At 38.4% G+C, this 19,407-nt stretch overlaps 1 protein-coding gene across 12 annotated transcripts; it reads left to right on the top strand.

Moving 5' to 3' along the window:
* The first annotated feature begins 4,594 nt into the window (after positions 1-4,594).
* Positions 4,595-14,315, top strand: LOC119733206. Of its 12 annotated transcripts, none has more exons than XR_005271701.1 (9): positions 5,196-5,328; positions 5,864-5,957; positions 6,309-6,362; positions 6,725-6,798; positions 7,293-7,437; positions 8,193-8,458; positions 9,042-9,129; positions 12,758-12,845; positions 13,134-14,315. XR_005271701.1 is itself a non-coding variant. In XM_038206793.1 (3 exons), the coding sequence occupies exons 1-3, from the start codon at positions 5,089-5,091 to the stop codon at positions 6,275-6,277; spliced, it is 339 nt and encodes a 112-aa protein (XP_038062721.1). In that variant the 5' UTR covers positions 4,595-5,088; the 3' UTR covers positions 6,278-6,293. The 12 variants fall into 12 exon arrangements, 1 of the variants encoding a protein (XP_038062721.1); XR_005271699.1 differs by having other exon boundaries at positions 6,721-6,798; XR_005271704.1 differs by lacking the exon at positions 6,309-6,362 and having other exon boundaries at positions 5,181-5,328; positions 6,721-6,798; positions 12,769-12,845.
* Positions 14,316-19,407: the final 5,092 nt, after the last annotated feature.

Here is a 19,407-nt window from a genome sequence, read left to right as displayed (position 1 = left end):
GGGGGGGGGGCGGAATCCGCCCCTCCCTCAACATTTTCCGCGATAGCTTCTATGAGCTGTTATGACTTTTTAGCCTCGAGCTTTGCGCATCTTTTGATACCAAACACATAAAAATCAGACCACGGGTTGGCACGTAGCGAAAAATTTTCCGGCGCTATGCGCTGTGAAAACTGAATTTTCGCATATACGTCGTGTACACTGAGCAGAATTTCCATTCATACATTTGAATAATTAATTAGCCATAATTCCAAAACCCTTTGACCTATAGTCATGAAATTTCTTGGGCATGTTTAGGAAGAGTTGCTCTATGCATGTGTTGAGTTTCAAAATTTTTCGTCATTCGATGGCCGAGATCTTAGGGGGGGGGGGGGAATCCCCCCCCACCCGGCTGAGAGATGGTCGAACTATCCCGGCCCCTTTAGGGTTCATTTGAAAAAAAATCCTCCAGAGCCAAGAATCAGAAAAAATCAGAGAAAAGAAATGGGGGCAAGATTACCATATATATGCGAAGTTCACTAATTTTCCTCTGTATTGACTAACCAGCCCCCAGATAGCAATTTCATGTCATCAAAGTCAATTTGAGCAGCGAGAAAATACAAGCATTTTCTTAGAAAACACTTAGAATTTTTCAGTCCACTCTCATAGGGTTTGTACACAGAGTGTTGAGTGAACTTCGTATATGGAAATCTTTCCGAAATGGGTAGTTAAATGTCAGAGTTCTAGTCGATTTAAAATAATTAAAGAATATCCTTAATTTTTTGGGATGAACAAAAATTGAAAATGTTGAGAGCTTGGAATCGAACCCTGCTGTGCTGGGGATCTCTCACTCATAAGATTCACATGCTATCCACTAGGCCACAGGTCTTGCACATGCACAAACAATGTGGGTAATTTGATTGATACATTTTATAAAGTAGGCTAACTAGTATGTGTCAAAAGGGGGCGCTGTACGTATAATCTATCTGGCTAAATCTTGTTTACTGTAAAAAAAAAAAAAAGGCAGCTGAATCTAGCCTGCTAAATAATTCTACACTTCCTTCAAATGTCTATTTTATTTGCCTGCATGTCTCTTGAATGTTCAGTACTGAATGGTAGCTCTCACAGGTCTGCCATTGAAAACTGATCAGTTGCACTCTTGTTATTTACAGGTGGTTATCATGACAGTCAGACTCAGAGCCAATGAAGTGGATGCTGTCAAGAATGCTTATGTGAACCACACAAAGCTGATCTTCAACTGAAGGAATGCCCAACTTTCAAAGTCCTTGCCATTCGGTTTGTCATGGTTCAACTCTGTTCATTGAACTAATATGCTCTAGAACAAAGCTCCAGTAAAGTCTATAGGGCCAACTTCTTAGGGCATGGAAATAATCTTATGAGTTATGTAGTTAAACTGAAATCCGAAATGAGTGATTTGATTCCAAATACATTAACAAATGGACTAAATCTTCGTGATGTTTAGACCTCGAGCACGTAGATGCTTGGAACTAATTAAGTTCAATTTTAAAATAACTTGAAAAAAAGTTGCACAGTAAACCTAACCTTAACATTAGGTTAGTGCTCATAAAAGTAAATTTAAACTTCAAATATGTATAACTATGTTTAATTCACTTTAATAAATGAAATCAAAATTTGTTTAGACTTAAGAATATTCAGTGCCTAAAACTAAGTCTTCCACTTGATTTTAAGTTAATTTAGAAAGCATCAGCAGAACCATAAATGTAACAAAACCCAAGGACAAAGCGAATAAAAGTCAAATTTAGCTTTAGATGTGAGGCAGCTCACTTGGGATGGCAATCCAGTTTTGACTACAATGTGATAGCATTCAAGTATGCCAAAGTCATTTTTGTTTCCACTATTCTGTGTAAAACTGTGGACCCTTGCAGCATTTGTTAAGTCATTCAATCATCTGCATGCATCCATTGACAGACAGTCATATTAACCACTGGCACTGACGACATAAACCACCTAATTAACCACTAACCAGACCTGTCCAAATGTTGCAAGGACTGGGCAAATATTCCACGCTTCTTGGGAACCTCACTTGCGCATTATCTTAGTTTTTCAAAGCTGGATTGCCAGTAAAAACAGTTCTTGGCATTTACACAATTTATTGAAATGTAAACAATTTGAGTCAACTTTTACATTTGGCTGAAATAATGAGCACAAACAAGAAAAAAAAATGAAAATGCTTTAAACAAATTCTTTCAGCGCATTATCTAAAAAAAAAGGACATATTTAAAAAGCAATCTTAATGTTGAAAATGGACAAACATTTTTAATGAAAGTAAATTCTCTATGAAAATGGTATAAATGATAAATAGCCAAACAATAAAGAATGTGTTCAATCTAAAAATGCACTTTAAAAACTACATTCATAAAAACAAATGTTTGAAAGGATTAGTTAGTATGAGGCATAAACCTGAAAGAATTTTATTTCAAAACTGTAATTACAAACAAGGTAACTCACATTTCTTGTTTGCCATAACCACATGATTTAAAATTGAGGTATAGGACATTTACTCAAGTTGGCCCTTGACATACTTGGGACAATGTTCAGTACGGAGCAGTAAAATGTGAGAGTCATTTATGGAGAAACTCTGAAAATCACCTCCAATTATAAGTTGCCCCTGGATGAACTTTGGACATTAACAGTACAGGCAATACTGCTGCACATCTGACCAGTTTGGAACAAAGGATGGACATGACTGTTTTGTTGAGTATTGCGTTTCTCCAGTGCGAACTCGTTGCAAACTGCAACATAACTTGATACAATCGTCTTGGAAGCACAACTGAAGAACATGCCTACCTTGAACTCCATGCAATATTGGAAGTTTGTTTGGACACTTGTTTGGAAGGACGATGCTTGTTTGGAAGGACGATGCGTGTTTGGATGGACGATGCTTGTTTGGAAGGACGATGCGTGTTGGAAGGACGATGCGTGTTTGGAAGGACAATGCTTGTTTGGAAGGACGATGCGTGTTTGGAAGGACGATGCTTGTTTGGAAGGACGATGCTTGTTTGGAAGGACGATGCTTGTTTGGAAGGACAATGCTTGTTTGGAAGGACGATGCTTGTTTGGAAGGACGATGCGTGTTTGGAAGGACGATGCTTGTTTGGAAGGACGATGCTTGTTTGGAAGGACGATGCGTGTTTGGAAGGACGATGCGTGTTTGGAAGGACGATGCGTGTTTGGAAGGACGATGCTTGTTTGGAAGGACGATGCGTGTTTGGAAGGACGATGCTTGTTTGGAAGGACGATGCGTGTTTGGAAGGACGATGCTTGTTTGGAAGGACGATGCGTGTTTGGAAGGACGATGCGTGTTTGGAAGGACGATGCTTGTTTGGAAGGACGATGCTTGTTTGGAAGGACGATGCTTGTTTGGAAGGACGATGCTTGTTTGGAAGGACCAACTGGAACTTTGAGGATCACTGCCTATTCTGATGTGGGAGACGTGGAATTCTGGTGACTTTCTGATGTTGGGAGAAGTGGAATGATTCTGGTGACTTTCTGGTGACTTTCTGATGTTGGGAGAAGTGGAATTCGCCATCCTCGCTACCTGTGGATGCCTGTATCACTCAGAAACCTCAGAGGTAACCCCCCCCCCCCCAAAAAAAATCATTGTTAGTTGTCAGATACTTAAAAAGGATTTTGCTGATGCTATAGCAATGCATCATTTAACTAGCTTTGGGTTTGTTTCACAAATTAACACATGTTATGGGGCATGACACTATAGGTCATTCTAAAAACAGATTGGTTAAATAACCAATGTGGGTTAAAATGTATCCAACCAACCCGATTAGTTCAACACATATTTAACAATTGTTGATTAATTCAACCAATGATTGGTTATGTTCACCAATCTGTTTTTTAAGTGTAAAAATGGCACATATAATGAATCTGGTATATTATAAATTTCAGCTTTTCATTATTTGACCAAAGGCAATACAAGGAAAATACTTCAAACTAAACAAACATTAATTTATTAGCATTGATTTTCTGCAGACCTGAACATGCACAAGAGACCCCTGGATTGTGAAAGTGTACAGTTTGCAAGTGGAGTCGTTCGATAGATTGCTCGGAATCGTCGGCATGGGGGACAAGGTTGTATGTTAACTGAGGTGAGGTAACCATTTTTTTGCAGGGCCACATGCACTTGTCCCCCCCCCCCCCCCCCCTTGGATTGTGACAGTTTTTGCAAGTGGAGTCATTCGTTGGATTGTTCGGAATCATCGGTGCAGGGGAAACAAGGTTGCATGTTAACCGAGGTGAGGTAACCATTTCCTTTGCAGCTCAAGGCCACATGCACTTGTTCCCCCCGGATTGTGACAGTGGAGTCGTTCGTTTTGTTCAGAGTAAGTCGAACCACAATTCTTGTACTTTTTCATGTGCAAGCAAATTTGAATCTATCCTGATTCTATAAGTCAAAGCAACTGCAGTACATTATTATCTTATGTGAACCAATTTGCGCGGCATTTTTTTAGCAATTTTGTAATAAAAATTCTCTCACAAAAAAAAAAATTCAAATGTGCTTGTACATATATATGTAACTTAAATTTGAGTGAAAAAGAAGTTTTGGAAATAAGCACAAAAGCCAATTTGTTTCTCAGGATTTTGTTGAAATAAAGTTTGGGGGAAAACATTCCCATCAGCCCAAATTGTTCTTTTTTATTATTTTTTTTAAAGATTACATTTTGATTAATGTTTTACTTAAACAATAAGAATGTCCAGGGTGGTTGAAATATGTGTTTGTGATGTACTGGTTGGTGGTGGGTGTGTGCTTGTTATTGTGTGGGGTGTAGGTGGTGGTTTGTGTGGGGTGTAGGTGGTGGTTTCTCCACAGGTCATCGGAGTTGGACTGGTTCTCCGATTGAGGTGCGGGGCAAACCCAGTTTCAAGGGACGGGTTGCGTCCGCGTGGAAGGTCCGCCTTTCACGTGGGGCGTGGGTCCTACGCAGCGGCCTGGAAACCCTAGGATGCCGTGCCATAAAGGAGCAGGTAGTGCGTCCCTCTTTATAGGGGCGTGGCCCTGTATTCACAGCCGGCAAACGCTGCTACTTCCTATCAGACCGCATGAACCCGTAATGGGGGATGGACTTAGGGGGGCACGCATATAGGTTAGGGTACTCTCCTGATCCTTCGGGGTTGGGTGGGCGTACCGGACAGTCGGCAACTGTGCATGGCCCTCCGGGGCCGGCCTTTTGCCCAGCAAAGGACCTGACGATACTGAAAGCGTGTTTGGGGCTGGTATCCTGGGACCTTCACGTGGTGGCCCTGTTTAAACTAATCTTACCAGGATGTGCTTCCAGAAGGGTTACATCTAAAAACAAGGTAAGATTTTAAGAAGGAATAAATTTTTTAAGAAATTTGAAACTTAATAAGCAACTTTTGAAAAATAAATTCTCAACAAACATAATTATTGCTGATCAGTCAAAATGGACTTTAATTTTAGACTCCAAAAAAACATTCCATTTGTTTCATGGATTATTATTTTTTCCATCAAGTAAACCAAAGCATTCTGTTGGAGAAAGATTTTAAAACCTTTTTTTACAATGGAAAACAATCTCCTCCTCTTTTTCTGACTGGAGTTCAGAGTGGGTAAAGCAAGGCCCTTTTTGTTGAAATTGAAATTGATTCCACCTCTCAAAATTTCACTCCAGTTTTAACTCGGCATTCTGAATCTATAGCTTAAAAATTCTGGGCACGCTAAATAAAGATAACAAATAAGTAAAACAACACAAATAAAATTCCTTTTGTGTTTATAATTGGAAGTACAAAATTGTGGACAAGATTTGTGTGCAAAATGAACATTGAAAACTTGACCACTTGAATGATTGTTTTGTTTTGTTTTTGATAACACTGCAAGGTACACGCTACCACGGATGAGAAGCTTACTGGAGAGAAGAGGGAAAGTAGCGATGAACCAACGACTTCAGGGGAATCCAATCGTCCAATCCAAGGTGAGCATCTCATTGCAACTGATCCATTATAGACAGCAAAAGGAATGGAGAAACATCTTCAAACCGGCTGAAATTACGATTGGACATTTGTCCGTGAACAAATCAAATTCTGTACTTTGAAGTGCATTCTAAATTAATGGCTTTTGATGCTCTGCATGAGACGGTTTAAAATTGATTTTGTCGGGTCAGTCTGTTTAAAAATGCATCAGCAAATTAAACTTTTTCTAAACTGAACAGTTTCCAGTTTAATTGAAAAGGAAATTCACCAATTTGCCACTGGATAATGTTGTTTTGCGAGTTATTTTGTTATTGCAGTTTAACCCTCCCCCCCCCCCCCCCCCCCCACTGGAGATGAGAGGCTGTAGAGGAATTTGTTGTGGTGACAATGAATCATTCTAACCAAAGGTGAGCAAAACATCTGACTGAAGATGATCAATTCAAGACAGCAAAGGGAACGAATAAACCTAAGAAAAGGCTGAAATTATGATCGCACATTTGCCAATTCAGAGGTCCTTGTCAGAGCAAAAATACATGCTCAAGTCAGATTTTGTACTTTTCACATGCATTCTAACTTTGGGAAGAAATTTATTTTCGACGTAATCGATGGCTCCAAATTGGTTTTCGCAGTGCATTTTGGCAAATTTATTTAAACTCCCTCGTTTATCATGAATTATGCTTTCTGGTCATTCTCAGCCCTGATCATTTATTTCCTTCAGATATCAAACATGAATTTCTTGTTTTTCTTTCCTTCCTTTCCTGATAGTCAGTATGGGCTCTGAGAAACACGCAGGAGACAAGATCTGCCGCAGTCATTGTTAGCAAGAACTACCAGTTTAATAAGGTCTCTGATTTTGCATTTGTGCTTTGAAATCAAGGAGCAATTGTAGTTGACTTCCAAGGTAGAGAGTAGACTCTCTGCTGTTGTCACAAAGATTTACACATGTGTATTTGAAGAACAGTTTTGCAAGTTGTAAACGTTTTTTTTTCAAACTACGAATGATTCGCTGATTGTGCATATGCCCTGAAAGTGTCCACTGGTTCCACCTCAGAAACTGCTTTCAAATGTTTTCATCGGATTATAGTCTCCATAATCTCTTGAGATCAATTCAAGTCTGCATGTCCTCTTGATAGTAACTACAACATTGATGTCTTATTTGTGATGGATACAATATCTTCTTTGTAGTTGAGATGTTCTCAAATTCTGAAATTGTCTGATGATCCACTATGAGCCCTGTCTGATAAACACTATTATAAGATCCCACTGTTCTCAATCCAATTCAAGTTGACTTGACTCTGATATGCCTTTTTGTTTCTATCTCACATCTTCCTCTGCAGGTGGACCACACAGACAGCATGATAGCCTTGCAGAGGAGAGCGTTTCTCACGAGTAGATTTACAACTGACTGACCAATCAACCTTCATCGGAACTTTCTGAAGTAGTGGTGGTTGGAAAGTGGTGGTGGGAAAGCTAGATTTTCAGGTTTGAAATAGAATGTTGTTCTAGGTTATGACTAGTTAAATGTTTGGTATTTTGTCAATATATTTATTTTAACTGCATGCAAACACATACAATTGTGATATTTTCTCAGTCCAAGATGGTTGATACTTGTGTAACGGCAAAAAATGGCTCACTAAGAAAAAAAACAGGTTTGAATGATTATGTCATGATGTACTTTTAGAAACTGGGACAAAGAAGAACAGGAATCAAGGAAACCAAATAGACTTCTTAAATTTTTAATTTATTCCGATAAAAAAGGAGATCTTTCACACACAAACAATTTGTATCCTTAAATAAAAAAAGTCTTCTGAAATACATGAAAGCAATCTCAATCTGGATCAAACAACGAATTAAAAACTTAAAATGAATTTGCCAAGGAGAAAAATAAAACTTTCAAGGATAAAAATAATAAACAATTGGATACAATTTTTGGAGAATATTGAAAAAAACTAAGACTTAGATAAATGGACAGCAAGAAAAAATTAAAAACCAAACAACATTATTGGAAAATGACTGTAAAAGCACAGCAATGATCTACAAACCAATGACTCCAAACTGATGATTTCGAAACTGCACTTAAATGAATGTTTGAATATTAGAAACTTGCCGATCAAGTGTGACACACGCAAGCTGCAGCTGCCTTCCTAGCTGGTCAACAATTGCATATAAAGCATGCTGGTTACAAATGACATGCGTTGATGGTATTGTCTCCTTTTCTTTGTCTGTGGCATCCATAGGGAGGTTGCTGACAGCCAGGTGATGACCAGCATCTTTCACCAGTAGTCTCCTGGTCTTCCACTGCATCTCCAATTTCTTGCCACCACAGACGGATGTTTCAGTGAAGTAGTTTTGCTCCAACCTCTCTGCCATCTGCCATGCGATGGGCGCTAGAGCACATCCCGTTGAGGAAGTCGGTAGCTAGGGGTGGAGGAGCAAAGTTCAAGTTAACAACGCTGATGTTTAATGGTAGCTACTAGAGATCCTGGATGCTGACTCTGCCTAGGTAGGTGATGTTGAATACGATAGAAATCACTAGTGAAAAGTTCTATATGAACAGCATGTGAAGTGACAGTCTCTAAAGAGAGAAGTGGTTCTGAAGATTTGAAGATTTAGTCAGTGATCTGTGACTGTCATCAGGAGAATGCCTGAACCTAAAGACAGGTGATCATTTCCCTTAACGCTGGCTGACGGCGGTGACTGCAGCTCAATGAAGGGTGATGAGCCAGGGAACGCTGTGGCCGCATTCCTGCTGCATTCATTGATGGGCAATATCCAAATGCCTGCATGTACACATTCAAACTCAAAGTGCCGCTGATCCGTGGCTGACAATACCAGCATCAAGGGGTTAACAGGTGTGAGACAGATCCAGTGTGGATCAATGAAGCAGGATTTGATAAAACAGCCAGCTTAGGATTGCATTATATCAGGAATAAATGACTCACAAGTCTTAGATTCATTGACGATCAATAACATGTGGAAACACCTGTTATATACCTCCCGAAAAGAGCGATTGCGTGTTGGTTCGTGTACGGTCCCTATACTTACATATAATTAATTTTAATGTCGCTTTTTATTTCCAATTCAAGGTTTTCACAATACCTGGACCTCAAAGATGAGCTGCTTTTGATGCTGAAATGCACTGACACGGCACTACTTTGTGACATCACACATCAGGTAAATCCTCACTGTTTTCACAAACTGACATGTACGCATGTGGAGTCAGTTCCTGAAAACCGTGTTATCAATAATTTCAGTTTCACAAACTGACATGGGGGTGTGTGCACGCACTTTAATAGTACACTGACTCGTAATAGAATAATGTAGTTTTTACCCAATGAAACACAAGCATGTGATGGAAATGCAATATAAAAACGCTTTGAAGGGTTCAACACAAATTTACGCCATCCATTTACTTGTGGGCTTACGCAAAAAATGAATTAGAATCCTTTAAACTGGTGACATTAAGACCGGTTTCAGTTCGTGAAAACCGAGTGTCAGTTTTTGGTGTCTTTGACAAAATGACGATGCCTTTGGTTTGCTTAGAATGTAGTTTTAATGTTTTTTCAGAACTCAAGAACTAATAAATTTAAAGGATAAAATTAATGGTTGACTTCACATCCCTGCCTGCATCAGTGATCAGTTGCATAAACTTTATTCAAAGTGGTTGTTATCAACTATTTATTTGAAATGGATCAGTAGAGTTTTTAGGCACCATTAATGGATCAGATCCTTGCTTGAACATTGTAGTAACCAAGTTATTGTTAGTGCACCTTCTTCAGACGGCTCTGTGAAAAAGTTCACTCATTATTTAACTCTCCATTCTGTGTGTATGTGTAATTATCTCGTTTGTTTACCATTTCACTTGCTTCATAAAGTCAGGTATTTGTTCCGGATAATAAAACTAAAAACGGTTTCAGCAAGTGTATACTCAGTGACATGCAGCCAACCCAGTTACTGGAGATCGCTTGAAGTAGATGCATGCAAGTTGTTTCTTCAGTCAAAATGTCCTACTTGTGAAATCGTCAAAATCGAACAGTTGGCTGAACTTGCAGACAGAATAATGGATGTTGCTGCTCCACAGCAGTCAGTCAGGGTCAACTCAGTCACATCTACATGCACCCCTGCATCACTGACAGAAGTGCAACTTCTTCACACAGAAATAAACCAGCTGTCACTGCAAATACAAACATTGTCCGCAGGACGTCATCGTTCTTGCAGTCATTCAAGCAATCGACCACGTTCCCTGTGATGGTAAAACATCTGAGGGTCTTGGACCTGGATGACGGAAAACAACTCTGGAGACAAGCTGCTGGAGAAGAATCACTACACGGCCAATCTCCAACACTCTGCGAAGGAACACTCATCAGACGCCCCTTTGGGCAACAGTAAGGCGGATAAGGGGAGGATTCTGGCTCTGGCCCAACACTTTTGTGGGTGCATGCTTGAGAACCCCTCTACGTAACCGTATCACAGATGAGGGTTTGGGGAAGTGACCGGGAAAGTGCCCAACACTCGTGGAGGAATGCTCAGGAACCCTTGGGCGACCATAATATGGACAAGGGCCAGGCCAACACCTGTACGTGGTACTCAAGATCATTCCTACGGCTTTTGGACTCCATCGTTACAGGCACGGGTCCATCTCAAATCTGCAGCCTTGAAGATCTCCGGACAGCGCAATCAATTCTTGTCCTATTCTTTCACTTAGTGGCTGGAATTGTGTCTTGTGTTGGGAAAGCTACCATTTGCAGCAGACCTGACCAGACACCAGCAGTGTATAGGCCTACATCCTTTAGTTTCCTTCAATCATGTCTACTGAGGAGGAGCATTATATTGCTACCTCGGCATCCGTATCAGGTTGTACAGAAGCGACAAGAGATTGAGGCACTGGTGGCCAAGATGACAGAAGATCTGCGCAAGGTAGAATCCTCTCTCCTGGCCTCTGGCAAACGCTGGATGTGCTACAAACTGCCATTGAACAGTGCACTTTGTATGTGTTGCGTGTCAGCAATTGCCAGAAGAAAAGTCTGAAGTGGCTAAACAAAGAGGTGGTGAGGTTGGTGCAGACAGTTTGCATCCTTCCGATGAGGACCACCACCAAGGACGTCTTTGCGACGTCTATACAGAAAGGTGTAGGTCTGATGGATCCCAACCGGGATGCTGCAGTCAAACAGTCACGCAAGCCGTACGCATTTCATCTTCACCTGACAATATCGTCCGCGGTGTCTCCACCATACAGTTGACTTCTATCATCTGCCGCACCATTCAGTTCATGAGCGGGTCTATGGAGGGGGACTTGGGTCCCACGCTAGGATGGTGGTTCGCCTGTTGGGTATCTCTTTCAGGGGCTGCTGTTCCAGCTCAGTACTTACACGTACAGACAAGGGAAAGGAGATACGCTCCAAAAGCATTACCACAGCTCTGCGTGCCGCGGCTCGAGAGTTTTACTCTTGTTGAGAACCGACTGCAGCGGGTAATTTCAATCAGCCCTCTTTCGTACCCTCACTTGATCTTGATCTTGATTGATATAGCTGTAAGCTCCTACAGGAACATCACTCAGCTTGGAAGGGATGGACGTGCTATTGACGAGTGCTGAGGGATCTAAGGGTATCGCTGAATTGATTGGTGTCTCCTATGCCAGTAATGTGCTGAGGGAGGTCGTTCTAGTCCTTGCTGGTCTGATAGAAGAATGAGTGTTGGAGGCCTTTGATATTGGTGAAGGGGATCTGAAGGTAGTTGGGTTTTGAGCGTCTCGTTGTTATTTCTGGCTGCTTAATGGTTATTTCAGGTGGAACGTTAACGTCGATCCATCCATTGAAGATTTTGTGGAAGTTTGTGAGGCGCTGTACGTATCTCCTATTTTCCAGGGTGGGTAATTCCAGTTTTTCAAGAAGAGCAGTAACAGATGTAGAATTGTCCCAGCTACATGTATATGTGTTAGTGATGAAGCGGGCAGCTCTTCGTTGAACCGTCTCCATCTTCTGTTTATTGGTGGCTGTGAAGGGATCCCACACTGATGCACAGTAATCGAGATGAGGACAGACTAAACTTTGATAGGCTTGGAGTTTAACCTTGGGTGGGGCTGAACCTAAGTTGCGTCTAAGAAAACCAAGCATGCTGTTAGCTTTAGCTGTGTCTGCATTGATATGAGTATTCCATTTCATGTCCGATGAGAGGTGGACGCCAAGGTACTTGTGGCTTGTAACTGATTCCAGAATGTGACCAGAGAGCTTGTATGAAGAGTGGATGATGTTTTTCTTATTGGTGAATCTGATCACATTGCATTTTTCTGGTTTGAATGACATCTGCCAGTGCTGCTCCCACTCCTCTAGTGTCTTCAGGTCTTGCTGAATAACATCGCAGTCAGATGAAGATGTCATTTTGCGATAAATGACACAATCATCAGCGAACAAGCAGACATTCGAGTTCAGTCCTTCGGCAATATCGTTGATATAGACTAAAAAGAGGAGAGGGCCCAACACAGTGCCCTGTGGCACAGCAGATGAGACGTGGACTGGTTGGGAACTGACTCCCTGGATGACAACTGATTGTTGTCTTTGGCTGCAAACACGTACACACCACTACCCGCATTGCATGGTCCAATGATTACAATGCCAGCTCCAGCTCTGTGAACACTCACATCATTCTCTAACTTTCCATTGTGTGCTCACGTGTATGAAATAGTGTTTGTGTACCGTTTTACTTGACTCTAAAAGTCAGTTATTTGTTTCAGATAATAAACCACTATTGTCTTACAGCCTCACAAGTAATTCCATAACTAATCTATATTTCATTTTTTGCACAGTCTTTGATAAGACAGGACCTGAGTAACCTGAGTAAGTCATCAGACGTCTGTTATCAGAACCACAAGAAGAGGAACACATGTGTTTCAGGTGAGCTAAGAACTTGTTCAATATACTTGAGTACTTGCTTTTGCAACAATGTTTATGAGAATTATGGGTTGATGATAAATTCATACTAAAATTTTGCTGTAGATGTGAACGCAAAGGAAGCTAAAATTCTAAATTCTATCTTCAAAACTCCTCCCTACATATAGTCAATCTCCCAAATCAGTGCAGCCTCAAAAGCTACAAAAGCCTGCAAAAAGTAATCATAAACTGCATGTATACAAGTATGCTATTTGTATTCAATTTTCCTTTTTTTTTCAACTTGAATTTCAGGTTTTCCTGCTCATACCAAGAAGACGTTGCTCTTGATGCTGGAATGCCCTGAAACTGCACCACTTTGTGAGGACATCAAACATCAGAGAAACTACATCCAAGGTGCCTTGGGCCTATTTAGAATGTACTAGGCTGTTAAATGAGAACAAAAGGTTATATGGGCAATTCCATGCTGGTGGAGACACAAGAACAGACAATTATTTCACGGTTTGTTTAAGTCTGATTTGCTGAAGTGACACAATATATTTTGGCGTTTTTAAAACTGAAATAGTTTCGTCCCATGCGCGCACTATTTTGTGAGTTACGGTACACCATCACATCAAAGTCTGCAATGACTTCATGATGACCTATGGATGCACTGGTAAGGAATTTTGTATTAGTCTTTTGCTATCTATTCAGTAATAATTTTTCTCAATATTTTGTTACCATTTTTAGGGCGTCTTTGTGAAAATAGATATTATTTTTAAGTTGCTAATTTTCGTCAGACTTTGCTTGTTAAATGAGATACAAATTTAGTTATTTATAATTCACCAAAACAGATCTTTTTTCTTTGTAAATACATGTACCTACATTTTTTGACTAATGAATAATTATGTTAAAAGTTTCTTAGCTTGATTTCTGACAAGTATATTTTAAAAAAATATCATTTTGTTTACATTTTAGTGGTAATGCTTATAGGCCAGCCATGAAATATTGTAATGTCGGCCACATGTAATGTCATGCAGTCACAATCTCTTAGCGTAACGTAATGTCAGTCACATTATTGCACAGTCCGTAGTTGAGGAAAATGCAAGTACACATGTTATTTAAGTCCATACACATACAAGTAGTAAACTCTTTGAACCAAAATGCAACTGATTGCCAAGCCACTGTCTGATCAACTTATATATTTTTTACAAAACAAGTCTTTTTAAAATTTAATTTGGACATCTGTAACCCTTTGATAAAATGAAAAATATATTTGATTTGCTTTTGGGCATTAGTAGTCTATCATTGTCCATTCTGATGGGGTGGGGTGGGGGAAGTCTTCCCTGTGAGAACTGAATTATTGTTTGGCCCCAAATAGTTTGATATTCATAATTCCCTATTTATTACTTAACATTGGCTAACTTATTTCATTTGTTTTGTTGTTGGTAAATTGGATAACTTTGGTATTGCTAGAAAAATAGCAAGTAAAATTGTGTTAATGTAAACATGTTCAAATTATGAATAATTCTGTTGAATATTTTATATTTTCAGGAAAGATGTACAGCCAAGTTGCAACTTACTGCAGCAGAGAGAAAGACACAACAGAAACAAAACTTGGAAGAAAAGGATTGTATGAAGACCACAAGAGGAACAAATGAAAGAGGAATAGACAGAAAAGAACAGAACATGAGAAGTTTCGCAAGAATAAAACTAGGAGAAAAAGTAGTTAGAATTGAGCATGGAATTTGTTAAACTTGTTGAGACCTCAAAATGTTTAGTAACACAGAAAATATGATGCAAGTCTATTAACACAGTTTTTATTGGAGACAACTGTAATATTATTACGGTCGCTTTGCAAAGTTTCTTACTTAATTAGCTTTATGATCAGTTACTTTTTGGTGTTGATGGTATATACATGTAGGTTTTTATTACGTTTTTGTTTTTCATAAATTTTAAAACTCTTGAGTTTGGATATTGAAAAAAATATTTTGTTGTTGCATACAGTCACTGTTGGAAATTTATAAAGAAAATAAAACTTGACCTGAACAGAAACTTTTCAATACACAGTGTCTACATTTCTCAATTATTATGATTATAAAAACTTTCATTTTACATCTTTGTACATATATAAAGTGTTTTACTGGCTATAAATTATATGAAAAATAAAATATGACATCCATTGGCCTTTAACATGAAGAGAAATTTCAATTTGATCTATCATTTGTTTCCTGAGTTGTTTTTTAATGTAATGTCGGTCACAATAAAGAAAGAGTTCTGTATAAAGGGAAGGACAGAAAAGATCAATGCGTCTACAGGTTGAAAAATGTAAAAACACTTCATCCCCCCAAAAATGATGCGTATTGGAATTATATGATGCGGCTGATTAGTGTAAAAAAATGCAAACATAATGGCGTGTTCAAATTTCAGTTTTTGGCATGGCGTCTCTGCGTAAACCTATTGAGAAAATCGCATTATAATTTCTTGTCACAAAAATGCTAAAAATTCATCGTACACCTTGAAAAATTCACTCTTTTACTTCTAATTGCAATCAGACGTTATGTCTTGTACATCATCAAATTAAGAATGAGAGGTGGTTATCATTTTTCTTTAAGAGAAAAATTTGAATTAAAACCCTATGCCACTATATCGATTAGCGTACGAAAAGAATTGAAGTGATGGCGTCACGCGTAAAATTGTAATACTGATGCAAATTTGAAACCTGCCGAAACTCTCTAATGTCTGTCACCATGGAATTGCCCATATACTTGCTCAAACTGTAGATTTTCTCGTTTTGCCCAATTAGTTACTGGGCATTATTGTATTTTTGTTCATTTGTGTAGTTATCATTTGTTTAAATTTAAAATTGAGATTTTTGTTTGTATATCAAGAGAGAAAGTTAAAAAATGTTGTACATAGTGGTGCACCCTTGTTGTGGTAAATAAAAATTAGTCTCAATGAGGAGCGCCCTCTATTGCCCATGAATTGCTAATGACTGTTTAATGAATGAGTTTAATGAATGAATTGATGTATAATAATAATGAAATATTAATGGAATTTCGTAGCGCCGAATCCATTTAAAAAGTGCTCCCTGGCGCTTTACAAACTATTTATAGAAATAAAAGGAATATAAATACAATTTTACTAATGTGATTATTCAAAACTCAAAGTGTATGATCCACACTAACAATTGGTTTAAACATGATGCATAGGAGTGCTTTGTTACAAGGTGTAAGATATGGTTGACATGAATGAAATCAGGCCAAATTTGTGTGATGTAAAAGATGTTATCAAACAAAGTTAAACATTAGTAACTTCTTTGCAATATACAATTGAAACTGTCTTTTTTTGTAAAGTGACAATTTTAAAACTACATTCCTAATAGAAAAAAGTTCTGGGAGGAAAAATCCAAGTTTTAAGGAAACAAAATCCATAAATATTTGTTTTTTGAGATGTCCTTAAATTTATGGAAAGAAAAGGGAAATGGAAAGTGTTTTTGAAATAATTTGAGCATTCTAAAAATGAATTGGCATAAAAATCTAGCCAGATAGACACAGTTAAAATATTTGGTTTATAGAGGGCAGTATGCATTTATTATCTGTAACATGTTCGTAAATCAATGTTCAACTTATTTAAATTTAGTTGTACAAGCAAGTATTCCTGAAATAAGGCATTACTGTATTGGAACTGGTATTGTTTTTCTTTTTGAAGTGGTTAAAACATTTCAGAATTTGAAAAAAATAGTTGTATAAGATTTGAGGCAAAAATCACTGACAATTTTAAGTAAAATCGAGATAACCAAATTTAAAAACTCCATTTCCACATTCAAACAAAAGTTTGGCCTTCATAGTTAAAAACAACTTTTGTGGCCTTTTAAAGTTTAAAACAACTCTTTCCCCCCCCCCCCCCCCCCCCGAAGAATAAAATTAGTGAACAAATTTAACGTAGGACTTGCTTTTAAAATATTGAGCATTGACAAATTTGGAATCTTGTAAAGGGAAGTAAATTAACGTCTACATTTATTAGACAGAATTGTGTTTCTTGTTAAATACATGTATGTAAAGTTTAAAAACTGTAATATTAACTTTTAAACAAAAAGTGTGAAATAGGTTTGTAGAAAGTGTACATAATGGCCAACAATAGAAATTATATGGAATAAATGGCTAAATTTGAGAACCAGAATTTTGGGTCTGTTGTGGTTTCCTTCTGAATATTCAGTTTTCTGCTTTTTATTATTCAAATATTCAAATGAGCCCAGGCGGCCATTTTTTTTCCTTTTTTTTTAAATTGCGCAATCTTACCTTTAAATATAAGTTCCGAGAACAAATTTTCGAAGAGGCCAGTGGCCTGGCGGTCCAGCTCGCTGACCGCCAGGCGCCGGGTCCCCGGTTCAAAACCCAGCCGGGGGACCCGGGAGGAGAATTTTTCCTCACAGCAGTGATAAAATTTTAAAAATATATAAAATAGTAGCATGGAGCAGGGTTGAACCGCGTACCTTCTGCATGCCAGCTCTCTTCTTTTCCGCTCTGCCATGGCACTTTCTTGAAAAAATCTCCGGTTATCGTAATTAAAACCCTTAGGTTGTTGGACTTGGACAATTTTTCAGCTTTGGCCAGAATTTTAGAAATCAAGGGGTACCCCTTGAAATTTTTTCAGATCTGAGGGTCTGAGGCTGGGAGGTTGAGAAGTTGGGAGCTGAAGGGGTTTGGAGCTGGAGGGTAGGCTTTGGGACTTTGGGCTGACTGGTTGATGGTTGAGAGGGAAATAGAATATTAGTTGAAGGGCTTCCTGACTGATAGGTCTGCAAGTTGATAGGACTAGGAAGGGTCTTGGGGATTTTTGGACTTAGAATTTATTTAGCTGGACTTTGATTTGGGAATATAATTTTCTCATATTAATTGGACTAAATTTTGGACTGAATATTCAGACTTCTCTTTTGAAGTCCTGCCCTGTCCTGTAAGTTCAGGTCTGTCTTCGCAGCCAATCATCAGTCAGACTGGTAGTTAGCCTTTTCCTTTTTTGGAGATTGCTACACTTGTTCAAACCTGCTAGAGACCACATAAGACTGCTGGAATGCTGGTTACCAGTGGTGTGTGAGGTGGATGTAGACTTCTTAGCCTGAGGGTCTCGATACAACCTGGTTGAAGGGCCTTCCTCACTTGACCGTGTAGCGTGCCGTCAAATTGAGTTTTCATGCTTCGATGATTTTGTATGGCTTATCGCCCTCTCTTGTGAAGGTGTTGAGAGGTCACATGATAGTCTGGTGCCGGTGAAAATTTCAGGATTTTTAAAAAGGAATAATTTTTACACTTAATTTTTAGAGGTATGCCTAAATGTTTGCAAATTGTAGATTTGTTTCTCAGTGCAACAGTATAATGCAAAGTTTCTACGGCTTTGATTATATTTTACATTAGTACTTTTCTAAATGTTTAATCGTTTTTTAATTGTTACACGATTTCTCTTGGAATTTTATGGAGTTCTTAATTGAAGACTTTACTTTGTGAACAATCGATGGACACATTTTAAATTAAGCTCAGCATATATTTCCAGAATTGTCGTCCACACAAATGTGTTGTTCTTGTTGCGTATTAGGAATATTTTTCATTCCGATTTAAATTCTCACACAGAAAACACTTTGTTGTTTTTGTTATATTAATTTAATTAATTTGCTGTAGAAATTAAATAGACATCGTCTCGAAAACCAGTGTGTGGGTTTTTAGTGGGACTTTTTTTTCTTCATTATTTTGCATTGCAATTTTCTTGCTAGAAACTGATTATAATTGTTTTAGTAACATTAACTGTATTGTTTGATATTCCTGTTAAAAATGTTCAGGCTTCACAAAAACGTCATGATGAGTTTATAACGGAGGAAATTTCACTTTAATACAATGAGTATTTCTCATGATATCCTCTAGACAACGAGTATGTTCTGTTTCATTAGGTAGAGTAAAAAAAAAACATGTTTCTCGTCCGGGTTTTTGAAAAAAGGAGGAAGCGGGGATTTTTATTTTTTCTTTGTTTCAAGATGGCCGCCATATTAAAATTTCCTGCAACTGTTCGTGTTTCCACTGTTCAAAGACACTTTTAAAATGAAAGATAAGTAAGACAAGAGAACTGAACATATTTACAGTGTCATTTAGACTTGTATTGGTCTATTTTCCGATGAATTGTGGACTTGCATTTTTCAAAAATAAAAAATAATAAAAAAAAATCCAGGCGGCCTCCAAAAAAGGAAGCAGGCGGGGACAAGAAACATTTTTTTTTTACTTTGCCTTAATGGTTGATTTAATTTGTATTGTACTTGTTTTCCTGCTGAATTTACACACTCTACAATATTAAATTTGACAATTCCTCTTCAAATTTGGGCTGTTTAAGACGTCAAATTTTCAAATTTTCGTGACGCGCATCGGCTGCGCCGTATTTTGGAGACATTCCAAGCAACAGGAGCGCATGTTTAGAACATTTTGCACACTACGCGCACATGGCGTTAAACACGCAGTTGTAATTTTCCTACAAAGATGGCGTCCTATGAGAGAGATCTATTGGAGAATCCGGGCCTCGTCATCACAACCAACCAACAAACAAAATT

This window comes from Patiria miniata, unplaced genomic scaffold (assembly GCF_015706575.1).
Source record: "Patiria miniata isolate m_02_andy unplaced genomic scaffold, ASM1570657v1 HiC_scaffold_25, whole genome shotgun sequence".
NCBI classification, from domain to species: domain Eukaryota; kingdom Metazoa; phylum Echinodermata; class Asteroidea; order Valvatida; family Asterinidae; genus Patiria; species Patiria miniata.
Note: the sequence above shows the minus strand (reverse complement) of the source record. Positions and strands in the feature narration are given on the sequence as shown.